The following is a 17,346-nucleotide window of genomic DNA, read 5'->3' as shown; positions in this document are numbered from 1 at the left end:
TCAAATTCATAAATAAATAATAAAAAACTAGAATGAATTTAGATTAATAATATTAATAAATCTATTCATAAGAAATTGGAAATACATTTTTATAGGAAATGTATACCCATGTTTTGAGACATGTTTTTGACTATAACAAAAGTAGAGACTAGAGTTAATTATTTAAATAAATCTATGATCTTCTAGAGTGACCACAATTTATCATACATTTAGTCATTTTATTTCCCGAAATCACTTTTTAACCCACCCATATATTTCACCCTCTTGTTTCTTCCCCAGCACCACCTGTCACATCCTTTCTTGGAATAACCCTCCACCCTCCCTTCTCTCCAAAACGGAAAAGAAAAAGGAAAAAATCCTGCCAAATTGGACGAGCATCCCCATTTTTATTTTTTTATTTAATTTTTGTGATCTTCTTCCTAAAACTTAAAGAGGAACCTTAGAAACCCAAACCCTAGCTGGCCCCTCCTCGTCCTAGGCTCCTCCTCCTTGCACAGCATCCCCATTTTTAATTTTTTTTTTTTCCTGCTCTTCCTTGGAAACCGAAACCCTAGCCGCCTCCTCCTTCTCCTAGACTTCTCCTCCTTGCACAATCCTCTTCCTCTCGATCTCTGCTCTCTCTCAGTTGTCTCATCGTAGTCGCAGCCCTCTTGGTCGTCTCAGTCTTTGCTCTTCCTCTGGCCCCCCTTGCATTCGTGGCCTCGCCTTTGCTCCTTCACCCTCGTCTCCACCCTCCATCGCCTTCTTCAACAATTCTCTATCCCTTCGCACTTGTAGACTCAAGAAATCACCATGCCTCTCGTAATTTCGGATATGCATGTTGGGAAGAGTTGACTTTTCGACACGTGTTGATCGCGTGTCTGTGAAACACAACATGGAAGCACCCCGAACGTGTCCATGCTTCATAGGTGTTGAAAGTTGCTGACCTAAGATGGATTTGACATTGTGACTTATGCGAACAAATTGCCCCTCCAAATAATAAATAAAAGACGAAGCATGTCCAAGCATGTCAAACACGACACGGAAGCACCTGGAACGTGTCCATGCTTCATAGGTGTTGAAAATTGCTGACCTAAGATGGATTTGACATTGTGACTTATGCGAACAAATTGCCCCTCCAAATAATAAATAAAAGACGAAGCGTGTCCAAGCATGTCAAACACGACACGGAAGCACCTGGAACGTGTCCATGCTTCATAGGTGTTGAAAATTGCTGACCTAAGATGGATTTGACATTGTGACTTATGCGAACAAATTGCCCCTCCAAATAATAAATAAAAGACGAAGCATGTCCAAGCATGTCAAACACGACACGGAAGCACCTGGAACGTGTCCATGCTTCATAGGTGTTGAAAGTTGCTGACCTAAGATGGATTTGACATCGTGACTTATGCGAACAAATTGCCCCTCGAAATAATAAATAAAAGAATTCAACTACCGCCAGTCCATCAACAATATAACTGCGACCTCTCCATCTCTCATCTCTCACTCTGCCTCTTGCATTCAACCTCTCTCTCTCTCTCTCTCTCCTCTCTCTCTCTCTCTCTCTCTCTCAAAACAATTTGAGCCTACTGTATACTGATTGGTGCTCAATCGCTTCCTTTGATCTTTCCCCACTTGAAAGTTATCGCCCGGGCTTGTTTAGGTTCTTTGTTCTCTGATCTCGCACCTCTCTTCGCATCTCTGCTCGTCGAAGGTAACTGCTTTTTCATCTCTCATTGGCATGTTGTTTCTATTTATTCTTTCCTTTATTATCGGAATAATCGGCTGAAGTACTGTGTTTTGGGGTCTTTTTGTCTATTGAGGAAGTGGGTGGCTGCTAAAGGGCTAATACCATCAAAATCGCAAAATAATACATCCATCACATAATTAGCTTAAACTAATCTTTGCATCACAAAAAATCTTAAACTGCTATAGCCATATCACATTACCCCATATTAATTTTGTGTTACAAAAATGTGCTCTCCACGTGATTTAATGTCTTACAACAAAGGCTTGACTTTTATGTATGTATGGGATCCATTTATTTCGTGGGAAATGTAGTATTTCTGGAAAATGTTTTCTAGAAGTCATTTTTTAGAAAAATGACAGGATTTTCTAGTGTTTGGCTAAAAACGTGAAAATGAACTATAAAATATTTTCCGTTGCTCAGTATGAAATTGATTACTAGGTGAAAATTTACCAAAAATACAATTTTTTTATTCTTTATTTTGATTTTTCTTTTATCTTTCTCCTTCCTCCTTGGCCAACTGCAAGCGAGGGATGAGCTCACTAGAGGCCGCCAAATCGGCAAGCTCGTCCCTCACTTGTGGCTGTTCACCGGCTGTCACCTTGGTTGGCAACCAGACAAGGAAGAAGCAAAAAGAAAAGAAAAGAAAAATTCAATTTAAAATTCAATTTTAAAAAAAAAAAAGTTAAAATTCAATTTTTTTAAAAAATATTTTTGTAAGAATGGGCATTTTGTTAATCGAGAACTTGAGCTCGACCGCTGAAGAACCGCACGTGGCCTTTGTGGGACTCGGGCCTTTATGGACCTAAGCTCGAGTGTCGAGCATCAGGCATAAACACCAGGGGTTCAAGCCAAGGCGTCAAAGATCTAGTCCTGAATGCCTCGAATACCAATGTTGGGGTTCCCATATCCAAGCGTAGAGTTTCAGATCTAAGCGTTGATACGTATTATGTTTTTGAAGATATTTTCTGGCTTTTTCAAAGAGGAAATCATTAAGCATAGGTTTTCCATTAACTAGGAAAACAATTTCCATTGACTCATTTTTAAGCGAACCAAATGCTGGAAAATGAGAAAAATATTTTTCTCGAAACAAATAGAACCAATTGACAAAAATGCTTAGAGAGGGAGAGAGAGATCACCATTTTGGCACTTCACTTTTCTAATTTTTAAATGACAATTTCTTATTAAACGACTTACAAATCATGCCATTTCCATAATTTGTTTCCTTTTTAATTGATTACGAAGATTTGATATTAGATTTTATGAATATCAGTAATCAGCCCCGATGAAGGCAGAGATAAATATATACGCATGTGCTTTCAAATAGATGCTTATATTGGACCATTTATCAAAAGTATGATTGGAGCAAATGTGGAAAATTTCTTAGAGGACCTGAGTGCATATGAGCTTAATACATCTGAACCTTTATTATTATTGAGTCTCGTGTAAATACCACATAATTTAAGGGTTGGCATGCATTAGGGGCATATGCATTAAAGAATGTAGTCATCACCAATTTAACTTTAGTTAATTTTACATATGAGCAACATTTATAACTTGTAACCAACCAATCAAAGACGTGATTAATAAAAATCTCCTCAATTAGGGAAGTGTACGCATCTGGAGGATGAGGTTCATGGGAAAGACAAGATGTGCATTACACTGCTCCAAGTCGACAACTCTTAATATTGGATTAATCAATAGACACCCGCCTAGGAAAACTCATTCATTAAACATTGTGTATTGGGAATCATTTAGAATTCATGTGCTTTCCATCTAGCCTTTTCACTTGTTTATCTACATCCTTTAGTGCAGCAGGAAGGCATCTTCTCTTCATTAAACATTTTAGTATTAGCAATCATTCAGAATGCATGTGCTCTCCACCAAAGATTAGCCTTGACTATAGGGCACACATCTTGAGATGAAGATTAGCCATTTTCTTCTTGTCCATGAGCGGATGCAACCCAATGATGTTGCCTTGACGAGAGGGTGCAGTCCACTGGAAAGAAAAGATGGGCATCGCACTCCTCTAAGTCAATAACTTTTACTATTGAATTAATCAACAGACAGACACCGACCTAGGAAGACTCGATCATTAAACATTTTGGATTTGAAAACCTTCAGAAAGCACATGCTCTTCTCCCAAAAAGCACGTACTCTTCATCCAGCCTTCTCATTTGCTTATATGCTTCTTCTTGTGTGGCAGGAAGGCATCCTCTTTTCTTTTTTGCCTATCAGATTTCGATGGAGAAAGGGCAAAGTCCGAGCAAAATAAAAGGAAAAAGAAAAAGAGCACCAAAAAATAGAGCACCGAGGGAGAAAAATAGAAAGAATGCTGACTTAGAGAGCATTGAGGGAGCATCTGCTCCTTTGTCCGTCCCTCCGACACTTGTAGGAGTCGGTAGTGATCAACACGATGTGTTCTTGAGCTTCAGAGGCTTAGACACCCGCAAAGGATTCACCGATCACCTTTACCACGGTCTGGTCAATGCAGGGACTCCACCGATTTCTGTGTTCAGGGACGAAAACAGCCTTGAAATTGGTGAGGATTTTGATTCAAAGATTCTCAATGCCATTGCGCAATCTAAGATTTCGATCCTCATCATTTCCGAAAATTATGCTTCGAGCAAATGGTGCCTCCATGAGCTAGTTCATATCATGAACTACAAGAAGAGCATGTCGCACACGGTGATGCCCATTTTTTACAAAGTGAACCCATCGGATGTGCGGTATGTAAAGGGAAAATTTGGGGAAGCCTTCCATTTGCATGAGAAGCGTTTTGATAAGAAGGATATCCAAGAATATAAACAAGCCCTTACAGAAGTGAGTCACTTAAATGGATGGGAATCTGAGAAATTTGCTAACGGGTATTTATCTTCCACTATACTTTTTTTTTCTTAAGTTTCTTTATTAAGCAAAACTAACGTGATAATGATGAACTGTTATTGAGATTTACATTTTGATGACCTATTTAATTATTCATTAATTATATTGAAAATTAGGATTATTTTTTTACCCCCAAACAAAAAAATAATTTTCTCAAATTGCATGAGCGTATAGGTTTTAGGAGCATTTGCATTGATAGCACTAGAATTTAGTAAAAGTCTTAAAAAATAACAATAATATTATTAATTATTAATAAACGGAGTGGGGCCGGGCCAGGGCTGGGCCTGCCCGGCCCCCTTCTTTCCTTTCCTTTTTCTGTTCCACCCGGGCCCGGCCCAACCCTCCCTCTTCCTTTTTTTTTTCTTTTCAGCCCAGCCCTCTTCTTTCTTTCTTTCTTTCTTTCTTTTCCTTCTTCCTGTCTTTCCCTCACGCGGCTGGACCGCCGCTGGTACGGGTGGAACAGTGAACATGGCGACTGAGGCAGAGCAGGGAGAGAGGAGCGTGATTTCCGGGTCGGGGCCAGGCCGGCAGCGCAACTGGCGGTGGCAGAAGCCATGCACGCCTGCCGGTCGCCGTTAAGAGGAGAGAGGGCCGTGAGTCGTAGGGGGTCCGAAGAGAGACCAAGGGGGGAGAGAGATATCGGGATTTTTGGGGGGAGAGAGTCCGAGAGAGAGAATGACTGGGTGAAGTGAGAACGAGATTCCCGCTCGCTCCCGGGGATATTTTCTTTTCCGTCCGACCTCCTCCAGAGTCCTTCACTAGTCGTTTCCAAACTGTGGCCGGTTCACCACCTCGTGTGACCCAAATCCGACTGGCCAAGACAAGAAGCGGAGTGCTCGTCCGGTTCTCCTCCTTCAAGCGCCCTTTTGCCCCGTCGCTTCCTGGGGAGCATCCCCTTCTCACCGACTCGCCGAACAATACCCAGCCAGCCAATACCCCCGTTGTCTTGCGTGTTTCAGTCAAACCGGGTAACGAGGTTCGCTTTCGTTGGCTCATGTGCGTGCTGAGAACGAACGGGCAGTCCCCGGTCAATCTTGAGTGCTGAGTGTTGATTTTCTTAGGTCTGGACTTGAACCTGAGTCTTGAATGGGTCCATTGTTCCCCCTCAGTCGATGCCATGGCGGATGTTTTTTTTTTTTCGGTCAAGATAAGATAAATATAGATTTTGCCTAAAAGAATACAAAAAGGAGGCCCGGCACTCAAAATGACAAAAGTCAAAAAAGAGTGTAAGGGTATGGTGGTTCCAAAAAGACCAACCGTAAAAACCAACAAAAGAAGCAAAGGACCACCACCGGTCATGATTGGCGATGAAGGTATACTGTTGGTGGTGGCACTCACAGTCACCGGTAGTGTTGGTGGTAGACAATGAGCTCGATAAAGAAGTTCCGGCGGTGGATTATCGGTGAATAATGGCGTGCTCTCGACAAGAACAGTGGGTTCTCAGTGAAGGAGGAGAATGGTCAAAGAAAAAAAAATAAAAATAGAAGAAGGCTGGAAAATAGGCAATGTGCAGACGTTCGTGAGAGGAGGATGTGGAGTTGGGCTTTGGGCTTTTGCTTAGGAGACCTTGGGCTTAGTTCAGCCGAATAGCGAGATGGGCTGGTCAGGCTTTAGGCTAGGCTAGCTGAAATTGGGCTCGCTGGTTGGGCTGGATTGAAGAAAAGGGAATTAGAAAGGTAGGCTTGTGGGCCCGAAGGCTTTAGACAGGAGTCTGGGCCTTGAACAAATTGGGGCTCAGAGCCCAATCGCGATCGCGGCCCGAGCCGGCAACACTGTTCAGCGAGTTCCCGACCCGAATCCATTTTCATATTATTTTATTAAAGAAGATATTTGATATTAACAAATTTTAAAAATATATTTTCTTAAAAAAAAATTATTCTATGAAGATTAGGAAAAGCTTTTAAATTAAATTTCAAGTAGTTTTCTCTTAAAATGCACAAAAATCATTGATAAAAAAATTATACTCAAAATTGAACAAGTTCTTAGGGCTTTACAATAAGATTTGAATGTTTTTAGAGACGAATCTTCAGTTGTTGTTTGCGTATTTCTATTTTGATTATCACTTGATTATGCATTTCCAACATGTTGATTGTGGTTTCCTTTTAACCTAGTTGTGATTGACATTTTTCTTAATTTTTAGCATTGGATTTTTGTTTTCCCTCGAGTCATTGGTTGCTAGTTGTTATTTTAATTATTGTGGACCACATGATCACCTTACATGGATATGTTTAAAGTCAATCCGTATTGCTTGAAAAATATTTTCTTGAAATGAACAAGTTTAAGTATCGAAAGGGCATCGTTGAGTAATTAGTCTGATTAAGTTTTTATCTTGAAGTCAATGCACTTGAGAGAGAGACTCACTTGGTGACTTAACATACCTCACTCGGTTTCTAAGTGACTTCTCATTAGAAAATCCTCATAGTGTCAATGTGACTTAACATCGAATATCCCAACATCGCGCAAGGTATGAGCTTGGAAAAGCTTACACCTAATCGAGAGCCATAGCCCGCCTTTTAAATAATAACTCTAAACCTATCGTCTTTCCCCCCTAATGGAAAAGGATAGGTCATGACAACTACTTCCACTACAAGCTCACAAAATATCCCAAAAATTTCCCAATGAATAACCATAGTGGCCCATGGCCCAAAGACCACAAACTAGTACTTCCCAAGATTTCCCCTAAAAATCACACTTAATAACAAGTAAAACCTTAGGATCCCATAATTAGTCTTCCAAAGCTTGATAACCGCTAGTTATATTAACCTCCTAGTACTTCACACCGATCATGTAAAAATTCAACACCTCTGCTGCCGGTACCCCCATTGCTAGGTGATCTATAAGTTAATTATAAGTCCTCCATTTAGGCTTGGGGATACGCTGGCCTTGGAGGGGGTAACCTCCCCTCCTCCTGAACTTTTTGTAATCAAAATAATCGATCTCCTATCCTTCAACTAGCAGTGACCACAACCCTTACAACAAAATTTTACTTCTATAGATTCTCAATTTTCTAAGTGCACCACCTCATCTTCTTTCAAAAAGATCTATTTATTGGCTAGAAGAGAAAGGGAAAAATGAAATGACTGCTACACCATCATCCTCCATTGTTATTCTCAAAACCAAAACATTTTGCATGCTAATTGATTTCATCCATCCTTCGCATATATGTGGGATTATTTTGATGAGATTACGTAAAACCATGAAGTTATAATGAGTTTTGTTGTTTGACAGGCGTGAAGGAGAATTAGTGGAAGAAGTTATTAAAACTATTTTGAGCAAGTTGAGACATAATTTTCAGCTTGATGTTCCTGAGCTAGTTGGGGTTGACGATCATGTGAACAAAATTATGAAGTGGGTAGGCACTCCTCCCAATCATGCTCAGATGATTGGAATATACGGCATGGGTGGGATCGGTAAAACGACTCTTGCCAAGGTTATCTACAATGAGTTGTTGAATGAGTTTACTCATCGTAGCTTTCTTCCAAACATTCGAGATACAGCTCACTGCAATGGTATTCCCTATCTACAAAGTCTACTAATTAATCAAATACAGCCAAAAGAAGATCAAGTTCGTATAGTTGATGATGGAATTAGTGTGATCAAATCTAGATTAAAAGGAAAAAAGGTTCTCATCCTTCTAGATGATATTGATCACCAAGATCAACTAAATGCTCTAGCTAGAGAACGTGATTGGTTTAAGACAGGAAGTATCATCATTGTTACAACTAGATATAAAGCTGTTCTTGATCAATCTAAATTCCAAGTAGACTATAAGTGTAAATTGGATGAATTAGATGAGGTGCATTCTTTGATTTTATTTAAAAGACATGCATTTCGCATGGGCCATTGTTCGGAGGATTTTGAGCCTATCTCTCATGATATTTTATCCACCATGGGTGGGCTTCCCCTAGCAATCAAGGTCATAGGTTCCTACTTGTATGGAAAAACTGATATGAAAGTTTGGCAAGATATGTTGAAGAAATTAAGAAACCAGCCAGATAAAGATGTCCAAAAAATATTGAAAATAAGTTATGATGCATTGGAACCTGGACATCAGGAGATTTTTCTCGATATTGCTTGCTTCTTTATTGACAAAGATAGCAAATATGCCATGTACATGTGGGAGGATTGTAAGTTTTATCCCAATCAAGGAATTGAAGAGTTGAAACTAAGGTGCTTGATGAAAATTGAAGCTAATGGTAAATTTGGGATGCATGATCAATTGAGAGATCTTGGAAGGAGCATTGTTTGCCAAGGTCAATCGCTTGAGAGACATAGTAGATTATGGGAAAGTAATGAAGCCTTCAAAGTACTAATGGAAGAAAAGGTAACAAATAGCACTCCTTTTTCTTTCCTCTCCTTCATAGTTTCATATATTAAATCTGATCTATTGTAATCTTTTATCTAGCATGGACATATGCTTTTTTGTTTCTAGAAGAAAACTATTTAAACATCTTTTCATTGTAGATTAAATGTGATAGATATTTGGATTATAAATGTTCCAAGATGAAAAGGCTATATCCAAAAAACTTAATCTACAATTAGTTTAAGATTCTTTAGCTAAGATTCTACACTAAGGCTCGTTTATTTTGCCAAAAAAAAATTGATTTAGAAAATATGTTCCTAAAAATGATTGATTATATCTTTTACAAAAATGAATAAACGAAATATATTTTCATTATTTACGAAAATATTTGGACATAAATTATTGGTGATAATAAAATATTTTCCATTAACTAATTAAGCGATATAAGCAATTTTTTTTAAGGGAAAATATATTTCCCAAATCATTCAATTTCTGTGAAACAAACATAACCTAAAAATCTCGTTTACTTAAAGCAAGTAATTTTCATATTTAGTTGAATATATTGGAAATATGAAACAGTCCAATAATAAAGAGACGAAATAAAACCATCATGAATCAAATGAATGAACATTCTTGGTTTAAAAAAGATAGAGTATATGTGCTAATTATGATAACTAATAATTAAGCAAAAGAGTGACATTGAACCAAAAAGGTACCAATTTCACACTAAGCACGTGTGCCTGCTTTCTAGTATGGCCAAATATACCGATGTGCTCCTAAAATTTATTTTTTTATTTTTTTGTCCAATGGCGCTCCTATGATTTGAGAAGCCTATGTTTGATATGTTTTGTCTCCATTTTGATTATGAAAATACCCGTCCCATCTACTCGTTATACTTATCCCTTTTCATTCTTCTTTCCTCTTAATAGATACAATAGCAAAAATCGCCTTAAGCACTATATTACGAAAATCTTACCATTTTGTCAAGGCTACATCACGTTGACCTCGTTCAGTTTGTGGAAGGTGTATGATAAAGGGTAGATTTTCTTATCTTTCTTTCTTATTTCTTTTATTACCGTTGTCTTTTTCTTTTTAACTAAGTTCATCTTTTACTTAGATTGTCGATGATAATGTCATTTCATTGTTTAATATTTTGTCCATTTGGGGAATCATAGGTTAATAACTGATCAATTGTGAGGAATTAGCCCTCGCAATTAACCAAGAGATGTTGGGCAAAGGAAAAAAGCTTTATATTCTTGATTTAATTTGTATTAGCTCGTTCACATAACTCAATATCACACTTTTTTGTCAATTCAATAACTACTCTTAACGTTAGAAGAAAGAGCACAGCATATAGGCGTTTAAAAAAATTTTAAAAAAGTCAAATATATTTGAGCAGAGATAAATGTTGAAAGATGTTAATTAGTTTAGGAAAATATTTAAATGATAGTAAGATGTGGGAAATTTTAATTTTATTTTGGAAATCGAAACATTTATGGGACTAATTTCCAATAAAATATATGCACATTATGTCGAAACTTTCACTGAAAGTTCGAGATTTGAAATCCTCTTTTCAATAAAGTGGAGATTTTGTTTTTAGGTAACATGCAGTAGAGATTAATTTAGAAGTAACAATTATACCCACCGTAGGCTTTTCACTAGTTAATATTTAAATTACAGATAACCACAAACGAGGCAAACTACAAATTGTAAGAAGTGTATCATTAATGAGTTTCACCACCGTCGCTTTTTAAACATCCTTTACAAGAAAAGTTTCAGTTCTCAAAGCGATTTATTAACATTTCATAAGAATAGTTAATGAATTGGAAACCGGTACTTCCTTAGCTACTTAATAAGGGACCAATGGCCCCTGTGGGCACTGTTTAACAAATTCTTTTAAGAGGTGACGAATATTTTATATGAAAATCTATAGGTCAATATTTGTATGATTTTCCTTGGATAAAAGAGAAGTGCATGAGCTACAAAATTCGGGGAAAAAAAAACTAAAGGTAAAATATAAGGCAAGAAGTATTTTTCTTTTTACTATCATGTAAAGATTGGAAATATTGTTCAAATTTCGAAAGATTATAAAAATATTAAAAATTCATTTACCTATTAATACTTATATATGGCGAGGATAGAAAGACAACAAATTGTGCGAGTCCAAGAACTAAAAGGGCAAAATTTAAAAACTTAAAAGCCAATCCAAACACTGATTTGGTTGAAATAATGTGCAGGGAACTAAAGAGATCCATGCGATGCGTCTACAACCCCCACCTCCCATGTTCAATGGCTATACGTACACAAATAAACAATTTAATAACTTACGGAACTTAAGGTACCTCACACTTTGCAACGCAGCTTTAAGTGGAGACTTTAACAATTTGTTTTCCGAGTTAAGATGGTTTGTCTGGAGCCATCGACCTACACTCGAGCCGTCATTTCCGACATTCAATTTGCGTCTACCAAAATTAGTGGTGATGAAGTTGTACTGTAGCCCTCTCACAGAGGATTGGAGAGGATGGAGTTCAATCATGGTAAGATAGAAAAAAAGGACATTTTTGGTATTTTTTTAATGTTTTATTTTGTTGATTAACTCAACTTTTGACATTTTATTCTCCACTTTATAGATGGCAAAGCGGCTGAAAGTCCTCGACCTTAGATATTGCAACTTAAGATGTACTCCTGACCTCTCGGCTTTCATAGAGTTGGAGATTCTCGTATTGAGTGAGTGTTTGAAATTGAAGCAAATCCACCCTTCTATTGGCAAACTCAAGGCCCTCATTTCCTTGGAATTGCAAGGCTGTAGTCTCGAGGAGCTACCAAAAGAAGTGGGTGAATTAGGAAAATTAAAAGAACTACATTTAGAATCTTTAAATGTTATTACAGAGATTCCTACGTCAATCGGCTCTATGAGGAATTTGGAGAAATTGAAGGTCGAAGGGTGTGTGTCATTGAACGGAATTCCGAGCTCATTTGAGAATTTACAAAATTTGCAACATCTACACATTTGGGATTCTCCTGCTAAAATATTTCCTAGTGTTATTGGAAGGTTGAAAAAACTGCAGAGCCTTGATCTTCAATGCTGCAATGGGGAAATTCCACTTGAAATTGGTGAGTTGCCTTCTCTCCGATCCCTTAGGCTAAGTGGTTCTCCAATGATCATGGGGAGGCCGATAGTGCTTCCTTCTGGCTTGACAAGTCCCAGTTTGCCGTGGCTTTCTTGCCTAATCCACCTAAAAGAACTTTATCTTTCTGACTTCGAAAACCTTGAATACATTCCGAAGCTCCCCTCAAGCCTCTCGAGACTTGTTGTGCACTCTTGTCCCAAGGTGATATTGCCTAAGCTCGTGGAATTGAAGTACTTGGTAGAGTTGTCAATACAACGCTGTAATTCCATTGAAAGATTGGACCTTGCACAATTAAATCTTCTTGAACGATTACAACTTGAATATTGTTATAAGCTCGTTGAAATTCAGGGCCATGATGATTGGGAGTCCTTGAAGGAGATGGTTATAGATCAATGTGGATCCATTCAAAAGCTATTCCTTCCAAAGTGGTTGAAGGAATTAAAGGTTAAATTCTGTAATAATCTAATTGAAATAAAGGTCCCCAATGATTCAAAGTCCTTGGAGGAGATATATATAAGTCACTGCACGTCCATTCAAATGTTGACCCTTCCAAAATTACAACGTTTGAAGCGATTAAAGGCTAAACGTTGTGACAATTTAGTTGAAATTCGAAATCTTGATCAGGCGGAGTTCTTACAGGTGTTAAGTATTTGTGCATGTAAGTCTATTGAAAGATTACCTGATCTACCATGCACCTTGAAAGAGTTGAAGATCAATTGGTGTACCTATTTACGTGAGGTTGAGAGCCTTGAGAGATTCTTGTCTTGCCGATTTATATACATTATAGGTTGCAGCAACCTAGAAAAACTACCAAACCTATCGAAATTTGAAAATTTAGAGGATTTCACGATCGTTGATTCTCTTCGACTTGTAGAGATTCCTGGGATTGGAGGATCAAAATCTTTAAGAGAAATATCTATCGTTGGTTGTGAATCATTGGAGATTTTGCCAGATTTATCGGGATGTGAGAAATTACAATGTCTAGATATAGCAAGGTGCGAGAAACTTACTCGGCTTCAGGGACTTGAAAAGTTGGATTTAGCTGAGTTGAGAATTTATGGGTGCGGCTCGTTGGAAATACCGGAATTGCCTCAAACACGCGTCAAGAAATATGATTCTGGTGGTGGAGACGGGTACGAGGTGGGGCGGAACAAAATCAGATTGCAGTGATAATGATGTGATTGAATTTTATACCATATTACAACGGCGAGGCTGGTCATGTTTCCTTAACAGAGGTAAGTAAGCAGTAAAACTGCCATTCATGTTGTGAGATTCGCGACCTCCTTTTGACCATCATCTTCCAGCAGAGCTCGGGTTTCGGCATGGAGGGGACACCAAACCCGCGCAGAGCTCGCGGATCCGTCGATCGGCATCCCGGAGGAGTCACGGCACACCCACGACGCAGCGCCGGCAGCTTCTCTTTCCAGAAATCCTGACTTGTACCCGCGAATCTGACCGGATTTCTTGAGCCCATGCGCAGAGGAGGAACAGGTGCCCAACGGTTTCTTGGTTCTGCTGGCAAAGAGGGCAAACCGGGTCAGGTACTATGTTTTTTTTTTTTTTTTCCTGCTTTTTTTAGGAGGTTATCCTTTGTAAGTTAGGCATTTTGACAAATAGTCCATTAGAAACATCCTGAGTTTGGGTGGGACATCTAGTGTCCATAATTTATTCCAGAGTTCTGTGGGGGCTGGTCGGAGGAGGAGGAGGAGGAGGAGGGTGGTTGTATGCCTGCTGATGAATTGTCTCGTCTGAGTTGGTTATACCCATTTTTCACTGAATACAACCCCGATTCAGCCCCTGTCCAGACCACTCTATCTGCCTCCTTCTCCTTCGGTAAAGGAATAGATGTCATCTCCTTCACTGCTCTGTCGTCAAACAGTCGCCCAAGTGTTTGCTCATCCCAATTAGGCACATTTTTGTCTATAAGATCAGCAACAAACGCTGGGCCATTGCAATTCGCTGGGCCTCCAATAACCCCGATGGTAATCGCTTGTCCTCCCTCACGTTAATGGATTCGCCATTACCTACGGGCCACATAGGGTGCGTTTGTTTGTGTTTACGTTCAAAATTGTTTAATAGAAATAAAAAAAAAAAACTATTTCTTTTCTGGGGAACAATTTTTGACCGAAAGACGCGTTTGGTAAATTTGTTCCGGGAATAAAAAAATGAATAGAAACACGTTTGATAAATTTATATTCTTTTTTTTGTTTCTTTTAATTTTTTAATATTTTTATTTTATTTTTCCTTTTTTTCTTTCTTTTTTTCTTTTTTCATTTTTTTCTTCTTTTGGCCGGTCGCCCCCATGCCGAGGCCGGCGACCGGCCAATGGGGGCCGGCAGCCTCGCCCAGCCACGGCGAGGCTCGGCCTCGCTAGGGGCCGGTGACGCTCCGGCGAGGTCGCCGGCCCTCGACGGCCGGTCGCCCGGGCGCCAAAGAAAAAGAAGAAGAAAAGAAGAAAAAAAGAGAAGAAAAGAAAGGAAAGAGAAAATTTCTTCTTCAAAAGTGTTTCCGAAACAAAAAAAAACAACTTTTTTGTGTTTCTTATTTCCGTTCAAATTTTGTTCCGAGAACAAAAAAACAGATTTTGAACAAAAAAATGCAAACAAACGCATTTCTTCTTTTTTTTGTTCCCGGAACAAAAAACAAAATTTTTGTTCATAAACAGAACAAAAGAACACAACCATGCACGCCCATAGTCAACTCAGAAATGGCATTTCTACCCATGATTAGGCTCTGCCATCCGCAGGATGGTCTAGTTCTTTTCCCCGCATACTAGAAATCGGTGTTTGGAAAATAAATTCCTTCCAAAAGTTTACTCCATAGTACAGATGGAGACTGAATGATCCTCCATCTGCACCTGCTGCTGTACTTGGACCGGCAGTAGAATGTTTTCACCAACATTTGTATATAACCTGAAGACACTTTCTTCTATCACCATATTATTGTTGAACGCATTTCTCCTAACCCTCTGTTTTGGAATATCCTTTTAAGGTTCGTCCTAGATGATCTATCTGGATCTAGATAAGGTATCTGCTGGTGGTGAACATGAATTATTTTCCTTATAGATAAGGTATCTTCTCATCTAATTTTCCAATCAATCCTTCTGATCTTTTTCTCTACTCATTCTGTTTAGAATATGCAGGACCACTAGAGTCTATCTGTGGAGCCAATATTCTTTTTGTCGGTCATTGTTGTGGCAATGACAATCAATTCTCATGAATAGGTGAAGTTATGCTTTGCTTCTCTTTCAATCTATATTTTTTATCCACATTTTCTCTATTCAACCGGATTGCATGACGACCTTACTTATGGACACTTTACTTAAATTTTTTGTTTTGTGAAATTTTTGTCGTGAATGTATGATTATGCAGTGTTGGTGGTGAAAGATGATGGAAGTAGGTGCAGAATTTGCCATAATTTAGAAGTCTTAACGTTCATCAGAGACTTCAAGATATATGGTTTCGCTGAGCTTGAAAATTGGTAAACTCCAGATGAAGCTCAGCTAGGGATCAATTTTACTAGCTGAGCTTAAAATGCTCAAAGTCAGAAGAATTCTCTCGGCTAAAGCCATTCTTTAATCTGCACATTCTTTGCTATTGCTAAGGACTTCATTTATTTTTGGAGGACCTACTATAGCAGCGGATGACACACTTATATCATCACCGGAGGTAAGGCATCTATGATAATGAAACATGACATTACGTCTGCGCCTTAAATTGCTTCTGGCTTTTCACCTTTTTGCATACTAGTTGGTATTCTCCTCTGATTGTCACAGCAATCAGTCCTACTTCTTACGATAAATGTGGGACAATGGAACTTCTGGTTTTGGATGTAATTGACCATGCGCAATAACGAATAACTCTTGAGTCTTGATGAAGGTCCAGAATATGTAGTTAAAGAAGTATCTCAAGTCTATGGTGAAGGTGATGACATTTATTGATTGCTTGTGTAATGCATGTGCTAATGTCTATAATGTGTTATGCTTCTTATTGTGATATAAGGTTTACTAGTTTTTGTTTCATGAAAATAAGGAGCAAGCAATAGGAACTCAAAAATCATGCATGTGCTTGTCTTCAAGACATTTTTATCTCCCAATCGCTTGTCATGCTAATTATCTTATATATTGCTTCTGTGATTACTCCTTTAGAATTATAAAGAACAGTTCTTATGCAAGTCCCCGACTCCTTCTACAACCGACATTATGGTTGTTGATTTCATGCATTAATCTAAATTATGCTTCTGTAGGTCGGCCAGACTTGCTGCATTAAATTCGTTATTTAGGAGTGCTGCGGCCTGACATTGCTCCTCTCCCTCACCATGCCTCAAGCCCACGACCTTGAGATTTGATTCTCTTTCAAGATCAACCACAAAGGCCAGCAAGAAGGCTGGCACTGCAGACAAACATTACCCTGCACCCGCAATGGTGTGGGTCATCATTGCAGTTCATTGATATAAGTTTTTGGTTCATCTGCGCCAAGCATTGACGGGAGCAGTTCAAGCCGCACACAAGCCTCTGCAATCTAGGCTATAGGAGACTCTTTAAATATCTCAATTCGTTTTCAGCAGTTGTAAAGTGCACTCACTTATTATATCTGTGCACGTTGATGTGAGGAATTTGCCTATTTTTTCCTACTCTTGTTGATTTGAGATACTAATGACTATACCATGGAACTTATTTCAAATTTCTGCGTTATGCCAATTTAATCAGTCTTATTCCTTTAGCAGGGAAGATCCACTAGAGATTAAAAGATCATTGCCAATTCAATCAGTCTTTTTCCTACTCTTGTGGTCATCATTGCAGTTCGTTGATATAAGCGTTTGACGGGAATCGTTCGAGCCACACACAAGTCTCTGCAATCTAGGCTATAGGAGACTCTTTGAATAGCTCAATTCGTTTTCAGCAGTTGTAAAGTGCACCCACTTATTATACCTGTGCACGTTGATGTGAGGACTTTGCCTATTTTTTCCTACTCTTGTTGATTTGAGATACTAATGACTACACCATGGAACTTATTTCAAATTTCTGCGTTATGCCAATTTAATCAGTCTTGATGTGAGGAATTTGCCTATTTTCACGGTCTCCGTGAAAAGTCTCCCTACTTCTCCTTAATGGCAAGCATATGGCGACGTGGGGCGGTGAGCCGTCATCGCCGGTGATCATTAGGGATGGGTTTTAAAGCTTTAGGGACAAGGTTCTGCCCATCTCCTTTTTCTCGTAGTGCGGGGAACAACTCCGGGAAAGAAAATAACTGTTATAAAATGTAACCATAATATTATTGACAGGCTTCATGTGTAAT

General features: G+C 38.7%; 1 protein-coding gene across 4 annotated transcripts; it reads left to right on the top strand.

Moving 5' to 3' along the window:
• Positions 1–1,515: 1,515 nt before the first annotated feature.
• LOC104443861 (disease resistance protein RPV1-like) lies at positions 1,516–16,770 on the top strand. Of its 4 annotated transcripts, XM_039311861.1 has the most exons (10): positions 1,516–1,696; positions 3,936–4,596; positions 7,844–8,939; positions 11,156–11,455; positions 11,549–13,284; positions 13,357–13,590; positions 15,041–15,119; positions 15,192–15,272; positions 15,421–15,717; positions 16,295–16,770. In XM_039311861.1, exons 2-5 carry the CDS (start codon positions 3,974–3,976, stop codon positions 13,217–13,219), a joined length of 3,690 nt encoding a protein of 1,229 aa, XP_039167795.1. In that variant the 5' UTR covers positions 1,516–1,696; positions 3,936–3,973; the 3' UTR covers positions 13,220–13,284; positions 13,357–13,590; positions 15,041–15,119; positions 15,192–15,272; positions 15,421–15,717; positions 16,295–16,770. The 4 variants fall into 4 exon arrangements, with proteins under 4 accessions (XP_039167795.1, XP_039167793.1, XP_039167792.1 ...); XM_039311859.1 differs by lacking the exon at positions 15,041–15,119; XM_039311858.1 differs by lacking the exon at positions 15,041–15,119 and having other exon boundaries at positions 15,183–15,272.
• The last annotated feature ends 576 nt before the right edge of the window (positions 16,771–17,346 follow it).

Source organism: Eucalyptus grandis, chromosome 5 (genome assembly GCF_016545825.1).
Source record: "Eucalyptus grandis isolate ANBG69807.140 chromosome 5, ASM1654582v1, whole genome shotgun sequence".
Lineage (NCBI taxonomy): Eukaryota > Viridiplantae > Streptophyta > Magnoliopsida > Myrtales > Myrtaceae > Eucalyptus > Eucalyptus grandis.
Note: the sequence above shows the minus strand (reverse complement) of the source record. Positions and strands in the feature narration are given on the sequence as shown.

What these genes read in the sequence shown, in the direction of transcription:
- LOC104443861 (XM_039311860.1), top strand. Translation starts at nt 3,974, where the DNA reads ATGGAGAAAGGGCAAAGTCCGAGCAAAATAAAAGGAAAAAGAAAAAGA. An exon ending in AAGTACTAATGGAAGAAAAG is followed by an intron (nt 8,940 to 11,155) that starts GTAACAAATAGC and finishes AATAATGTGCAG; the next exon opens with GGAACTAAAGAGATCCATGC. An exon ending in GAGGATGGAGTTCAATCATG is followed by an intron (nt 11,456 to 11,548) that starts GTAAGATAGAAA and finishes TCCACTTTATAG; the next exon opens with ATGGCAAAGCGGCTGAAAGT.